Consider the following 15263-nt stretch of genomic DNA (forward strand, 5'->3'; position numbering starts at 1 on the left):
TAGACCAAATGTGCATTCGGATATCTGCTTGTGCTATACCTGACGGATGCTCTTAATGTTATCCTCATCCATGGCACTTATCAAGCATTATCCTGTGAAAGACAGGCTCAGTGTTAGCTTGAACATAAAACATGATAGGATCAGATCTTTTACTGGATGCTTTTAATTGTTTTTTTGTTTTTTAAGTTGAGCTTTGTTTTGATTTTATCTAGTGGTTTCCTGAGTCTTAAAATGTCTTGAAAGGAGTGCAGGGCTGAACTGACCATTGGGAATACAGGGTGAACGTCCATTTTTGGACAGGCTGTCATGAAAAATGTATTTTAAATTAATTATTTAATATATTAAACTTTATAAAATAATTTATCACTTCACCAAATATTGTTTTTAACTTCCCATATACCGTAGTTATAGTTTTGTAATAATATTACATAAATATTAATAAACCCTGCTATTTCAAAATGGATCATTTATCATTGGTAGAGGTGTTTAGTAAAAGGTTACATTTACTTGAGTAACCTTTTGAAAACAGTTAGTTTTTCAGGAGTAGTTTTACTGCAGCTATACTTACAGACACATGTGTGTCCATCCATCTTCTGCCGCTTCTCCCTTTTATTCCTTCAGGGTCGTGGTGGGGCTGGTGCCTACTGTATGTACAGTGTCTATGGGTGAAAGGCAGGGCAACATAAAGACACACAACCATACCAAACACACACCCAAGGGCAATTTAGAGAAGACAATTAACCTAATAGTCATTTCTTTGGAAGGTGGGAGGGGGGGAGAACATACAAACTCCAAGCAGAAAAACCCCAGGAATTGAACCCAGAGGCTTGTTGCTGCAAGGCAACGGAGTAATATTTTTTTCATAATGCAACATCTGGTTGAGCAAGAGTAACTCTACTCAATTAAGAAAAACTGACGTTTTTAAACTAAAATATTCAGCTAGCACAGAGCCAGCCAAATATTTAGCTACCTTGGTGCTAAATATTTAGTTTGTTAAATAAATATTCTATTTAGAGCTAAATATTTATTTAACAAACTAAATATTTAGTTTGGAGCATTTTTTCATTTTTAAACTAAATATTTGGCTCCAATCTAAATATTTATTTAACAAAGTAAGATTTTTATAAATTAATGAATTAATGAAAAAATGACTTGAAAAAAGTAAGCCCCTTATTTTTCTCTTAAAACACCTTAAATAACCATAAATAATGTTCTTAATGTTTGACTGCTTAACTTCAATCACGTAAATATGCAGTAACACATATAAAGGACCTTCAGTAAACACTGGTTTCATGTTTGGTTTTTTTAAACTAAATGTTTAGAAGACATTAATTGTTTTTATATAACATAATTTCCCCAAAAGTTTATTTTTGTTTGATTTTATATTTATTTAATATAATGTTAGACGATACGATCAGTTACTTCATTCTTTAGTAGACATTTTTTTACCAGTAGTCTGGGCCCTGAAGGAGCGCATATTGACTGTTTTTTTTTTGTTTGTTTTTTTCTGTTGGAAGGTATAAATTAAAGCCTTATATTTTCATTTTTATCGTTGGGTGTAAGTTAGGGGCAGTTAACCGCGAAAAAAGCTATAATAATTTGATATTTCAGCTCAACAAGTGCACGAATAACGGTTTACCTAAATCACGGTTAACGAACTATTTTAATAACGGCTATTTTCAGCGTCGAGCACAGCAATGAATAAACGTTAATTGAAGTTATGGACTAGATTTCGGCCATTCTCATAAATATTAAAACATACTTTACAGTAGCTTATTTAAATTTTTATTGTATAATTGTATCTATAGATTAATACATTTTTTTTCTTACCTTTTATGTTTTTTGCTACATTCAAACCACAGCCGCTCTGTGTCGGGATGTCGCTATGGAAACGAGTAACTGCCAAGCCCTCCTAATATTCCCTACCTCCAATCCTGATTGGACACGTAAAATAAAAGAAGGTCCATGATTGGACGAGAGAGTGGGTTCATGGATTGTGTGATTGGATGAATGTAACATGACGAGAGCGACCAAATACAGCAGATTTGATTGCGCAATAACAAACACCTGTCTCGATGCCATCATAGATGACTGTCAGTCAGGCTTTATGCAAGAGAGGCACTTCAGTAACAATATTAGGTTGATTCTGAACTTGTTTGATTATAAGGACATCATAACTGAAAACGGATATATTTTATTTGTTGATATCTATAAAGCCTTTGATACTGTAAATCACTGGTTTTTATTTGATGTTTTGGATTTTTTAGGATTTGTTCAAAATTTCAAAAGAGCAATTAAAACGCTATATAATGATTGTAATAGTTCGATTAAACTTATGTGGGGAACGACTCAGAGATTTCCCATTTCTCAGGGTATTAAACAAGGAGATCCTGCTGCGCCATTTTTGTTTTCATTAGTGATGCAAATGTTGGTACTGCAAATACAAAATGACACATTTGAAGGAATTACCATCTCAGGTCAGGAAATTAAATGCTGTCAACTAGCAGATGACACAGCTATCTTCTTGAATAGAAGAATAAATTGCATCAATGCTTTCTCTGAAGTGTCAGGTCTTACCTTAAACATAAAAAAATTTGTCTTGTTTCCTCTCAAAGAGGGCAGTATCCATAAAGAAATCGAAGGTATCCCTGGCAAGAAGGAAGTAACTTACCTGGGAATTAATATTTGTCGAGATCAGTCTGAGAGGGTTATTTCTAACTTTCATAATCTGATTCCAAAAATTAAAAATAGATTTGATGTATGGCTGATGAGAGATCTATCACTTAAAGGTAGAATCCTCCTGTCAAAAACAGAAGGGTTATCTCGCTTGGTTTATCCTTCAAAAGTAATAGATGTTCCTAAATCGTTGATAAAGAAAGTTGAGCCTGCCCTTTATAACTTTGTCTGGAAAAACAAATCTCATTATTTAAATAGATCTGTACTAAGTAATCCCTATAATAAAGGGGGATTAAATGTGTTAGACTTAAATACATCAAATGTGATATTCAAAGTGAACTGGATCAAATATTTTATTAGAGACCAAAATAAACTATGGTATTTAATACCAAACCTTATTTTTAAACGCGTTGGAGGAATAGAATTCCTTCTCAAATGTGATTTTGAGGTCAACAAAATCCCCATCCAGTTGTCTAATTTTCACAGACAGGCATTGTCTTGTTGGCTTCTTTTCTACAAACATAATTTTTCCCCACATAAATCTCTAATTTGGAATAACAAAGATATCAAATACAAAAATAAATCGATTTTTTATGAGACATGGATCCAAAATGATTTTTTTTTTTACATTTCTTAAATCTGTGTTTCTTTTAAATAAGATGTGCAATAAGATATAGCTAAATAATATCATGTATTCATCTTGTACACTGTATTTATTGGTTGCGCACCCTAAATATATTTTTCTTGTAGGAAGTTTTTAATACTTTTAGTTAGCATGACAAGACTGCACACCTTTCTGTTACCCTCTAATCAACTGCTTGTGACTTTTTTAAGATCTGTGCATAATACATCTAGAGGATGATTAATGAGAATGTTTATTAAGAAGATGTATTCCACACACATGCTTTTACTTCAATGTGTACTTTGTTTAATGTTAGGAAAAGATTGATTATCTTTTAGACATACAGTATCTTCTTATAGTGGAATACTTTTTCATGAACGTTCATACACACTGACGAAACTCATCAAAGTCAGCAACAACAGACGCAAGAAGTATGAGATCTTTTCAATTTCTTAGCATCAAAATGTGGGAACGTAGGTATCACTTCTTTAGAGTTTAACTTCTTTCCTATAGGTCCTGTAGTGGGAAAAAGTATTCAACTATTCACCCTAGTTAAATAAATGAAGATCGATGGATTTCACTCAGTTGACACATTTATGTCTTTGCAAAGAGAGAACAGTTTATCATACAGCCCTTATGGCACAGCATCCAGCCCTGTTCTACCTGAGCAGTGTTCGTTTCCTCTTATGTACAACTATAGAAAAGTAGTCAGAGTGAAAACAAATTACAGACACTTTGGTTAAAAGTAACATTTTATGAATAAACCTTGAGAAAGAATCTGGTTTGTTATGTTGAAGAAGCTATGTCTGGTCTACAAACACCCTCACCAGAGAATGGTGTGGCCTTGAAGGTGAAACAGAGAGAGTGAAAACTTTTATAGTGAGTAAATAGGATAAATGAATATATAATAGAAAAGAAATCAAAATTTTCCAACAACAGACCACCCTTTCGATTATAAAAGGATATTATCCTTGTGTAATCGATATTAAAAAAGGAAAATTAATGAATATAAAAAAAAGTAAAAAACTAAAATTGTAAATAATAAAAATAATTATAATAAAAAATATATATATATATCAAGAATGCACACCTGCAATCAAGCCAGTGGACAATGTTAAAGGATTAGAATAGATGGAAAAATCATGGAAAAGATTATGATGGCTAAAATATGTTGCCAATTAATAGAGCCCTGGAATCACATCCTAGTTGCCAAAAACATTTAACTTTTTTCCCCCAATGATGATAGTTTTATAGCCCTGATTGGATAACATGCCAAAATACATCACCTTCAGTGAGGCTCTTAGGGGGTCTATGGTGCAGGGGCAGGTAGTGAATCCAGCTCCTCGATGCTGATTGGCAAAAATACTTATGGATTTTTTGACAGGCAGTGGGAGACAATGAGGAGGCTTTCCTCATGAATCGAGAGGGGACAAAATGACGACAAGAACAGTCATCTTGTGCTGAGCACATGATGTGGTTTCTCGAGTTGATCATTTCGGAGCACTTCACAACAGCTATTTTCATCTGTTGTAGTATTGTGTTTAATGCTTTTCAACATTTGTTAATGCAACAAGTGAAAATTGGATTTTATCAACACCATTGAGCCTCCCCTGTTTCAGAGAGCAGCAGCTGCAACTGCTATTTGTATAAGTGATTTAATAATCCTTGCACTGTTCAGCAGGTGAGGGACCCAGATATTAAGTTGCTGAAGGGATGCAATTCCTCTAAAAGGAAAAAAGAAAACATTAAAGTAGCACATAACTCACAAAACTAAATGCATTAAAGCTAAAACAAATGTCTCTCTTGATGATGATCTGAAATACTTGGCCATAATAGAATAGCCTATATTATACTGTATATCTAACAAACTCAAGGATGAGGCCACTGATATATTGAGGGAGATCTGAAGTAGCTCTAAGCAGAAAGGGATAAAAACGAAGGTCTATTTGGATTTATAACATTGTGAGGGAGATTTGGCTGCAGGCCATGTCTGGAGCGCTGCGGGGTGGAGCGGAGACGGAGGATGTGGGATTTCAGGATAACAGGCGAAGCGGCGCAAGTGAAGTTAGACACTGTCATCAGACAACATGTGCTAATTAATAAATGTTTTAAATCAGATTGGGTCCGGATTGCCAGCAGGTGAATCTAGATCAGGACCACGTTCCACTAATCTGTGACCTCTGCATTAAACCGAAGCCAAGAATAACGAGTAACGTTTGTTTTAAAAATGTAAGGAATAGAAAGTACAGATACTTGTGTGTAAATGTAATGAGTAGAAGTCAGAAGTAGGAGGAAAAATAAGTAATGGAGTAAAGTATAGATACCTAAAAAGTGTACTTAAGTACAGTAACGAAGTACATGTACTTTGTTACTGTACTTACCTCTGGTGTCAAGTGAACTTGTAACAATTTTTTTGTTATGCACACAAACTGACATGTATTTATTCATAAAATGTATCATACCCGATGTTGATTTTAAATTATGAATCATATTTGTATTACATTACAATTTTTTATAAAATGTACCTAAAGGAAAGGAAAAAAAGCCACTTTAGATTCATAGATATCTACAAAGTTCCCTCACACAGGTGGGCCATATCTTACCTGTATGAGGTATCTGATCCTCTGTTATTGATGTAATAACAAATAACATAAGTGAACAACATGAATTGTGGTTTCCTGTGGGTGGTAAAATGAATACAACAGTAATATCAGAGAGAATTTAAACACTTTTTAACGACATTGCAGAACATTCAGGACATCTGTGAAGCAATGACTTGGTCTTCGCCACTCGCTTTTGCCCTGTTTTATAAGTTAGATGTCTTGGTTCCTAAAGGAGCCTTTGCAGTTTTAATCTCGGGGGTCCTAGCTGGAACAGAGTGATCACAGTTAGATGCTGGGGATTGCTGAAGATAAGCTGTCTGGCAATATGGGAGTTACCATATCCCATAGTGAGATGTCGAACGAATGCTATAAATGAGAACTTTAGGTTACTTGCATAATCCCGGTTCTCAGAGTAGCATAAGTTAGATGTCTCACCAGACAACCCTTATCCCTGGGACGAAGCAAGAAGAGGTGCTGATTTCAAATGATGCTGCATAGTGGTGCAATCTATTTAAAGGAAAGGTGATGTGGGCTTCACTATCACCAGCCGATAAGGATTGCGTATTGAGATAAAGGTATATGCATGAGGGGCATATCCAAACAAAATGAATGAGAACTGGGGCAAGTGACCTAAAGGTATTGCCAAATTGGAAAAACACAAGTTTTTCCTTTTGTTAAATTTGGTCTGTATATAGGTCAATTTGTATAGCACACTGTTATCTTTATATCCTGCTTCTAGTCTGTTTATATTGGTTGTCTATACTACCTTAATCTTTCATGCAGGGTCTGTGTCAGTCATTGTCACAGATATGAGAGCGATAAATTACATTTCTATTTCTTTGGAAGTACTGCACATATAAAGTCTTGAATCTTTAACTAAACCTATAAGCTTAGCTCAGGAGAACAGAAAATAAAATAGAACACAAAGTGTGCAATCATTAAGAATAAAAGCAACCTGCCATATTTAGAAAATAAATGACTTAGGAACTATTATAATAACAATAAAATAAACAGACTTCTTAAAAAGAATACAGTTTTTATTCAAAGCCACAAGGCATCAGATCATTTCAAAATGTTAATAGTTTAGAAGAAGAAAAAAAACTCAGATAGCAGGCTCTTAAGGCACGGAGAGAAGAAGAAATGTATTGAAAAGTTGAAACAAACGGTTACAATTGCAAGGCAAAAAATTTACAAGCATATAGCCAAAGATGCATTATCTCAATGTGTTGCAGCAACCTGATCATAAAATGCAAAAAGGTAACTTTCTTTGTTTACATAACTCACATATGGTTTTAGACTCTCAAAACACTTATTCAAGTATCCTCTTTTATATATGTATGTCGTCTGCAGCACTTATTCATAGCCCTAAAATGCATTTTTCCCACAGCATCTGAGACAAAATTTAGAATTACAAATATGGTGCAAATCTGCTAAAATTAATACAATTTTGCATACGTGCATTCCATGTATTTCTTTACAGACGTAAAGAATCAATAACACTGCATAACAAAACAAACGGAAAATAAATAACAAGAAAAGGATTGCTACTTATGAGGCTTATGTTTGGGATTGTATCTGTTCCTTTGGTTCATTTTCACATAAGAAAAACAGAATTTGTCATATTGTTTTTGCATCAACACCAAATAAATCTCAAAGAATTTGCACACATTTCTACAAAACTTCCATTAAGGAAAGATAATGTCATGAAAACACTTGCAAATTGTGGTTTTCATACAGAAATAGGAGAAATATCTACATAAAAGTCTGCAAACAAACTCCGGGTGGTTTGCATGTTTTACTATTTATAGTATGTGTCTTTACTCATCAGTCTGAAAAGGGAATAAAACTTCTCCTTTAGAATAGCTGAAAAAACATATAACAAAGAACCACATCACAGTTTTAGAAGACAAGAGTGGTTTCACTGTGTGATGAGGGATTCTTGACTTCTTCGTATTCCTAGAGATGACAAACCATCTTCTGTCAGTTCATACCTGCAGCACAAAACAAAGAGCAAAATGATCAGATTTAGTTCCTTTAAATCACAGGATGCAATTCAAAAATTAACAGTAGAATGAAAGAGAAAACATAAGGCTTGTTTACCACTGAGTGCACCCTTTTGAGATATCCTCTCCACTTAAATCTACCAGCACCTGCCAAGAAAAAACTTCATTTAAAAAAATTGTTATTTCATTTCATCTTTTCTTCAATACATCAAAGAAAGTGTTGAAGTGTGGAAATAGAATTAAAGAATAAAAAAGGAATGAATAAGAATGGGAATTGAAGAAAAACTTTGTGTGTTTTAAGGCAACAGGATATTTCTACATTTTTTTAGTTCTTTTTCTGAAAGGACAACTTTTATAAAGATGTGTGCCTGGATATCACTGCTTCTTGAGTTTTTTTTTTTTTAATGAGGTGTCCTGTAAAATGTAGATTTAGATATGTTCATAGCTTTCTGATACATAAGGATAAAATTATTCTCCAATTTTCATTTTTTCCGTCTTGCTTTGTGTTTCAATCGATCAAGTTTTTTCTTGTGGTATAGTTGCAGTTTTGTTTTTATGAATGTCTTTAATTGGGTTGGGCAAGAAGGAAAGAAATCCAAAGTATTCCTTAATCCTTAATAGTCTTTTTTAAACTTAAATGATAAAATACAACAGCAAAACAGCATCTAATATAATAATATAATAAATAAATAAGGCTTATTAAATGTTTTTTTTAAATCTTGCATGACCCGTTTATTTTTTTAGATTTTTTCCTTAATATCAAATATATTTGGCATTTTTGACTCGTATTCTAGAAAATGATCGTTGTTATTTGTTATTTTATAAGTTTCTATACTTTCAGTATTGTTTTTGTGTTTCGTGTACTCTTTAAAGTGTCTCGATAACAGATTAGGATAAAATGAAATGGTTCAATAAATTACCCTGATAAATTTTAGTTATTTAAAATGTTATCACAGGTACAATTTGAAATTAATTTCAAGTAAAAAAAAAAAGAAATAATGAAATGCAACAACAAATATACTAAATATAAATTAGAATATATAAAAATGATATATATATATATATATATCTACATATATATATATATAAATGTTTTACCTTTTTCTTTAAACATTTGGTGTGTTTCTCTAATTCAAAATATGAAATGTTTAGAAAACCTTCACAGTGACAAACTATATAGAGACGTTTTACCTTTCCCAAAAGGCCTTTGTGTTTGGACAGGATGCTCCTTCCATTTTTCACCGCTACATCCAGAGTTCTCCTATTCAGCTCCACATGGGAAATACTGAACTCAAACCTACAGACACAAATTCCCAGAGAGTGGAAATTGGCAGACTCAAATCAAAATCTATCTTTCGTTAAGCAGCATACACAGCCCACCTGCAAAAGCAACTAACTCTAAACCACTATCACACTAATCATGACATCCATTGTTTGAGGAAGGACCTAAAATAAAGGTTTTTAATTATTTGCTGGTTTGATTAAGATTGCTCCAATCTATTAGGGGAGCCTTTTGATTGACACAGAGTTTGAAAAACGTTAGTTGCACCCTGCAGAAAATAACCTACAACATAAAGAACTTTTCCAAACAACTGCACCTTATCTGAAGCTCAGGTCTCCTAAACAAATTTACATGTGAAGAGACTCAAGATGCTGAATGCAGCCTGCAAAAAAGCCTGCTACTGTAAATGTTAATGAGGACCCCTAAAAAATGAGGAGCGCACAAGTGTAGCTTTCATGGAAGCTGTGCAAAGACTAAAAGCTTTGCTCTAAAGACAAACACAAACATCAGATGGCAGCTTAACTGAATTATGCTACAATGTTCTGAATGTTTTGGACACAGAACAGAGAATATGTCTGGCTTAACATCAAATGCAGAATTTCAGGAAGCTTATGCCAAGTGTGAAGCATGGAATGGGACCTGGCCGGTTTACCACCATACCAATCTATCATACAGTAGATTCCACCATGTGTTAGAAGGTGTTTGCAGAAAATGTGAAACTATCCAAAGAAAACTCAGCTGAAACCAAACTGGACCCACAGACACCTCAAGGACCCAAAGTAAGTTTAGTAAATATATCAAAACCAGGAAATGAAAACCTAAAAAACAGACTTTTTCTCACTTTTCTCAACTTCTCTAGAAAGTTGTTCAGATCAAACACAACCGTGAAAATACTTTTGTGTGCTTACAAAAACAGTATAAAATCTATTTAAATCTGTTTCACGTAGAAAAAAACACTGAGTTTCAAATCAGCTAAATGTGTAAGATTTCAAGCAATAAATGGCCATACATGGCAATAGATTGTCATATTCCCACTTAAAAGAAACAAAACTTGATATGAGGGTGTTTAACCTACGTTTGATCATAAACAGGATTAAGAGTCTTCTTCATCGTGCTTGTCTTCCTCCTTCCCGACCGGCTCTTGTCAGGCAGCAAATACAGGCGTATGAAGGGGTCTGAGCCATCTTTGGTGAAGGCTATCAGATTTCTGAGGGAATGTGGCACAGAACTGTCAGACTCATCCTGCTGGGCTATTGCTACTTTGTTCAATCTGTTTATTCAATCTATAAAATATGTCAATCAATGACATAAATAATGTTTGGATGCTTCAAAATGATTTATGCTCATCGTAAATCTATTGCTGTGGTTTAAACCTGACCTGCAAGCGTGCACCACCACAACCAGTTTGTTCCTCTGGGAGCTGTGTCGAACAGTGAGCTGGATCTCACCCAGGGGGTATTGGCCAGGAGCCGAGCCGCTATAAACGCACCATAGTCAGAATCACTTTCACACAGATTGTATACGCACATAGATAGATTGGTTACTGAAAATTTTTATGCAAATTCCTCGCATCTTACTTCTGCAGCTGATGGAGTCTTTGTTGAAGCTCCAGGGTGGCGATAGGCAGTGAGATATCCGACGCCAGGCTGGGGGTGCTCTCCTTGTGAGGCAGGTATTTCTGAGAGCTAGAAATAGTGGTGCTCAAGTTAGGTGTGCTGCGGCGAGGGCTGGCAGAGTATGGCTCGCCGTCAGGGTCCTGGAGAGTGAGAGTGGAGGCGCGTACGGGCTTTGGAGGTGTGGCAGAAAGCAGCTGTGACTCTGAGTAGGACAGACTCAGGGAGGGGGCCAGGGCTGTCTGGGGAACACTGGATTTTCTGACCTGCACCGCAGAGGGCAGGTCTGAAGATATCTGTTTTTCCAGTGAAAGGATCTAAGGAGACAGGAAATCAATAGTGGGCTTAAAGAACCATAACAGATTTAGTGTTGAGCTATCTCAATGGAGCAAGTGAAAGTCTAGGAAAGCCATAAATGGAGATAAAATACTGCCAGTCTAGAATGACGCAGTTTTAAACTGCCGTCTGTCTCTACAAAAACACTATTATTCAGAAGTTATTCCAACTTGTGTTTCAGCTGAAACACCTTATTATGAAACCCATTTATATGTTAATGTGGATGTATTATTCTTTTTAATCTGATCAGTGGTGACTCAGAACAAGATAATTCTCTTAGCTTTCAGCCACATAAAGAACAATAACATGATTCCGGACAATAACTGTCTGAAATATCCACATTTTTAAATATTTAAAGAGGTAACATATATGATCCCTAACAGATTTCTTCCCCTTTACTTTCTTTAGATTTTAAATCATACTAGGATGTTTATGGCTATGAGCAAGTCTTACAGTTTTTTTCTCTGTCGGCTTGGCTCATGTCTTGACACAGAAATTCAAATAACATGAACAAACCTGTTGGAAACTGTTCTCTTTCACTTTGTGACATTTCCAATGTCTTTGTACATGCTTCAATGTACAAGGTACATGTAGGCAAATTATTTAGTTCATGTAGGCAGAATACCCTACCAGAATAAAGTAATAAAAACATTAAATGATGAGAAAATCACCACATTTAGTCAATTTGTGACCTTCAGAAAAGTTTAATCCTTATAGCTAATGCTAACTGTCTTGCTAATTACTAGTGTTGCACTGATACTGATACCAGTATAGGTCGGGGCCCCAAGCCAGCACTAAAATGGTGGTATCGGTATCGACGAGTACAGTACCAACAAATAGGGCACCAATACCATTTTGAGAGCCAAAAGTTTATTCAACTATTGTCACCAATTCCAGGTAGGCAATAAAAAGTTCTACTGGATTCACTTTGTATTAGTCTTTTTCCTGCTTCACAAAGGTAGGCAGCAGCTTGACAAAACCATGATGGCAATGATTTTACATCCAACTAGTATGCAGTTCTTCAAATATACACAGACACATCAATTTCAAACCGATGTTATCGGTATGGTCTCAGTATCGGCCGATGTTGCACCTAGCTTCCACTAATATTTCTGGTTTGTGAGGATTCTTTTCAGCCATTGATGCTCCAGTTTACACAAAAGAGTGAACAAATAGCTAAAAAAAAAAATGCTGCAGCAGCAAACAACAGTAGGGCTACTTCATTGGGCTTCGATGAAATGGCGGACGGCCAGCCAAACAGCGCATGTGTTAAGCTTGAAGCCTATGTAAAAAACGTCATGGCAGCAAGTACACCACTTTCTGCAGTAGGCAAAGTGGATTGGCTAATATTTTGTAGGCCCCAGCACGGCCAGAGTTTATGGATTTTTGGGGCGGGGGGCCATAAATGCAAGAATGCCATCCATCAATAAAGTCATTTTAGATTAATCTAGACACTTCATTTCTGAGAAAAATCCTCTTTATTACCTATAAGTAGAAATGTTGGCGATCTATACAAGAGTAATTATTTTTCTGAGAACTTTTTAACTCTACTCCTTACAGTTTTTTGCAATTATCTCCACTTTCTACTCCTTACCTAAAAAAAAAAAAAAGAGTTAGTTTTTTCTCATTTAAGCTCATTTCCAGTACTAAGAAAAAAAAGGAAATCTCAAAATAATTTGTTTCATCGAGACAATTAATTGTTTGTGATTGGAATTGGTACTGCACCGACTTGTTATTTGCCACCTACCAAACTAAATACATTTTTAAGATGATGCAGTTGGATTTTGCACCATTCACACGACTTGTGTATTGGGCATGTCATGGGCAATTCATCTGATGACATCACTATACAACATGCCCACGAAAGACACGCCTTTGTCTGCAGGCTGCAGACAGAAAAACTTACAGGATGGTAGACAGGGGGTCAATTTTAGAGACCAGGAGGATGACGCTGCTGTTCACGAGGATGATGTTAAGGGACCAGTTTTTGATGTCAACAGTAGCCTATGCTTTCTGTGGCTTTGAAGTTGAAGAACATTATGCCCCGCAAACTCTCATTTGCGGGGCATAATGTTTTTGGTTTTTTTTTCAAGAAACTTCTTTTTTAATTTTGAACAAGCTGGGTTTTTTTTAAGGGCTTTTTTTCCTCAAAAGACTTGTTTTGGACAAACTTAGCTCCATATTAGTTTCTAAAACCATTTTTCTTTTTTTTTTAACCATCTTAAGGTGGATTTGCGTAACTATTTTACAGGTTATATTAAAGGTATAGTGGATGATGTTCTTTTTCCGGGTGGATCATCAAAATAAATGGTGCTCCTAATTGTCAATCATTTTGGTGATATGCATACATAAGGCTGTCCTACGTGTTCGTCCCCATTTTCACTTACCGGTGGTGAGTTCAACATAGTGGAAAAATTGCAAATCTTCTTTTGGAAAGCATGATTGTATGAGTGATCCAAACAGCAACTATTAAACAGAGCGTGTACGAGGAGAAATTGGCTTGTGCATGCGCTTGCACACGTTTAATGGGCGTTCCCTGAGAGCGGGTAAAGGGTTGTGTATTTGCATTTTTTTTTTTCTTTTTTTAAGTGGGGAGGGCAGGTCTTTTAAAAATTCCCGAAAATCCTCCACTGTACCTTTAAGTAACTGATAAAACTTCCTTCTCCATTAGTAACTGTTTGGTAGAGAGCAGCAATTATTGCCGCTTTAATTTAATTTTTTAAAATTTTGAAACAGCAAAGAACCTCCATACCACCATAAGTGTATCCCTGCTATCATATTTGACTGTAGGTATGATTTTCATGGTAGATCATACAAGAAGGACATTGGGTTCCATCAAATCTACTGACAAAAGTCTCTTTCTTAGTATTAATGATAACCTCAAATGTAGCCAATAGTGCTGAGTGCTTGTCTGACCTTCACCGATGCTCTCCTTGAGTAATTTTGGAAGTGCAGGATAATAACTCTTATTGGTTCGCTGTTGCCTTACAAATGTTTTGGTTACAATTTCTGTACTCATAGATGACAGTGACTTTTTCTCCCCTCTTTCCTGAACTTCTTTCATTCCTGATGTAGCAAGAAATCTCAGTCAGGGGGAGGCAATTGAAACTGACACTAGAAACAGTTTCCCCCCCCCAAGCTGATTCATGATTCAAGGTGGGAGGGAAATCTTTTTTTTTAACTAACTGACAGCTTTAAAATCTCAGGTTATGTTTGTATGATATATATAAAAAAGGGCGATTATCTTAAAAATTTGCATTTTAAGGAAAGAGAAAAAGGATGAGACATCTGTAAGGGGGCACATACTCTTCACAATCACATTATGCATAGATATAAATATAGTGTAGGAGCAAGCTTGACACTTCTGATGTTTAAAAGCAGAGTCTATGCCAGGAAACAAATAAACCTCAATTAATTTAACTAATTTGATAAAAGGTGTCTGTAAGAATTATGCCATTGGATAGAAGTGGAGAGAGATTTACATGGTTGAGTATGCTGGCATAACAAAAAGCCCCACATACAACAGATTGACATATTATCTACAACTGGTTTGTTTTTAAAAATCCCTAAAATAGGATATTGCCTGACTTCAATCTACAATTCAAAGCCCAAGATTTCTTACTAAAATGCTTCTGCTGCTTTTGTGTAGACAGCTACAAAAAAAAGAATTATGCAAAAAAAGACAATGAAACAAATTAGCGGAAAAGATTATTAATGACGAGCTATAAAACACATGCATTACCATGATGTTTGAAACATTTTGCTATTATGAACTGAACGCTTAAGGTGGGAGTTTAAAAAGGAACCAGCTGAGAACAGAAAGGTTATCACATAAAACTCTTGGCTCCCCCAAAAAACCCTAAAAAGCAAAACAAATTTGACATTTATGCTGTTATAAAGGAAATTAATAACTTGTGAATAATCTAGCAACACAGAAGCTGTGAGTCTGTTTTTACCCTCAAGGCCATCTTTAATTTGATGGTGGAACTTGGTCCAGAGTTCTTCAGAGAAAAGCACTGCGCCAGCGTCATGTTCTCCTCCAGACAGAAGCCTACTCAAAGGCACACGCAAAATACCCAGTGTGCATTTGTGCTTATCATAAAATCATAAAAACAGTTTTTCTTTCCA

General features: G+C 35.3%; 2 protein-coding genes across 2 annotated transcripts in view; both read right to left on the reverse strand.

The window, feature by feature from the left end:
• dnah2 (dynein, axonemal, heavy chain 2) overlaps positions 1-1882 on the reverse strand; it is a 91605-nt gene extending 89723 nt beyond the window's left edge. The window contains 3 exon segments of the mRNA XM_015377477.1: positions 40-92; positions 569-659; positions 1831-1882. Of these exon segments, the coding sequence (XP_015232963.1) occupies positions 40-72 (33 nt within the window). The 5' untranslated portion in view covers positions 73-92; positions 569-659; positions 1831-1882.
• A 5058-nt stretch (positions 1883-6940) lies between these two features.
• The window catches only part of esyt2 (extended synaptotagmin-like protein 2), a 67578-nt gene continuing 59255 nt past the window's right edge, over positions 6941-15263 (reverse strand). The window contains 8 exon segments of the mRNA XM_015377453.1: positions 6941-7892; positions 8002-8051; positions 9096-9201; positions 10262-10393; positions 10565-10663; positions 10764-11116; positions 15092-15175; positions 15177-15227. Coding sequence (XP_015232939.1) covers positions 7820-7892; positions 8002-8051; positions 9096-9201; positions 10262-10393; positions 10565-10663; positions 10764-11116; positions 15092-15175; positions 15177-15227 — 948 coding nt within the window. The 3' untranslated portion in view covers positions 6941-7819.

This window comes from Cyprinodon variegatus, unplaced genomic scaffold (assembly GCF_000732505.1).
Source record: "Cyprinodon variegatus isolate N-32 unplaced genomic scaffold, C_variegatus-1.0 Scaffold154, whole genome shotgun sequence".
Lineage (NCBI taxonomy): Eukaryota > Metazoa > Chordata > Actinopteri > Cyprinodontiformes > Cyprinodontidae > Cyprinodon > Cyprinodon variegatus.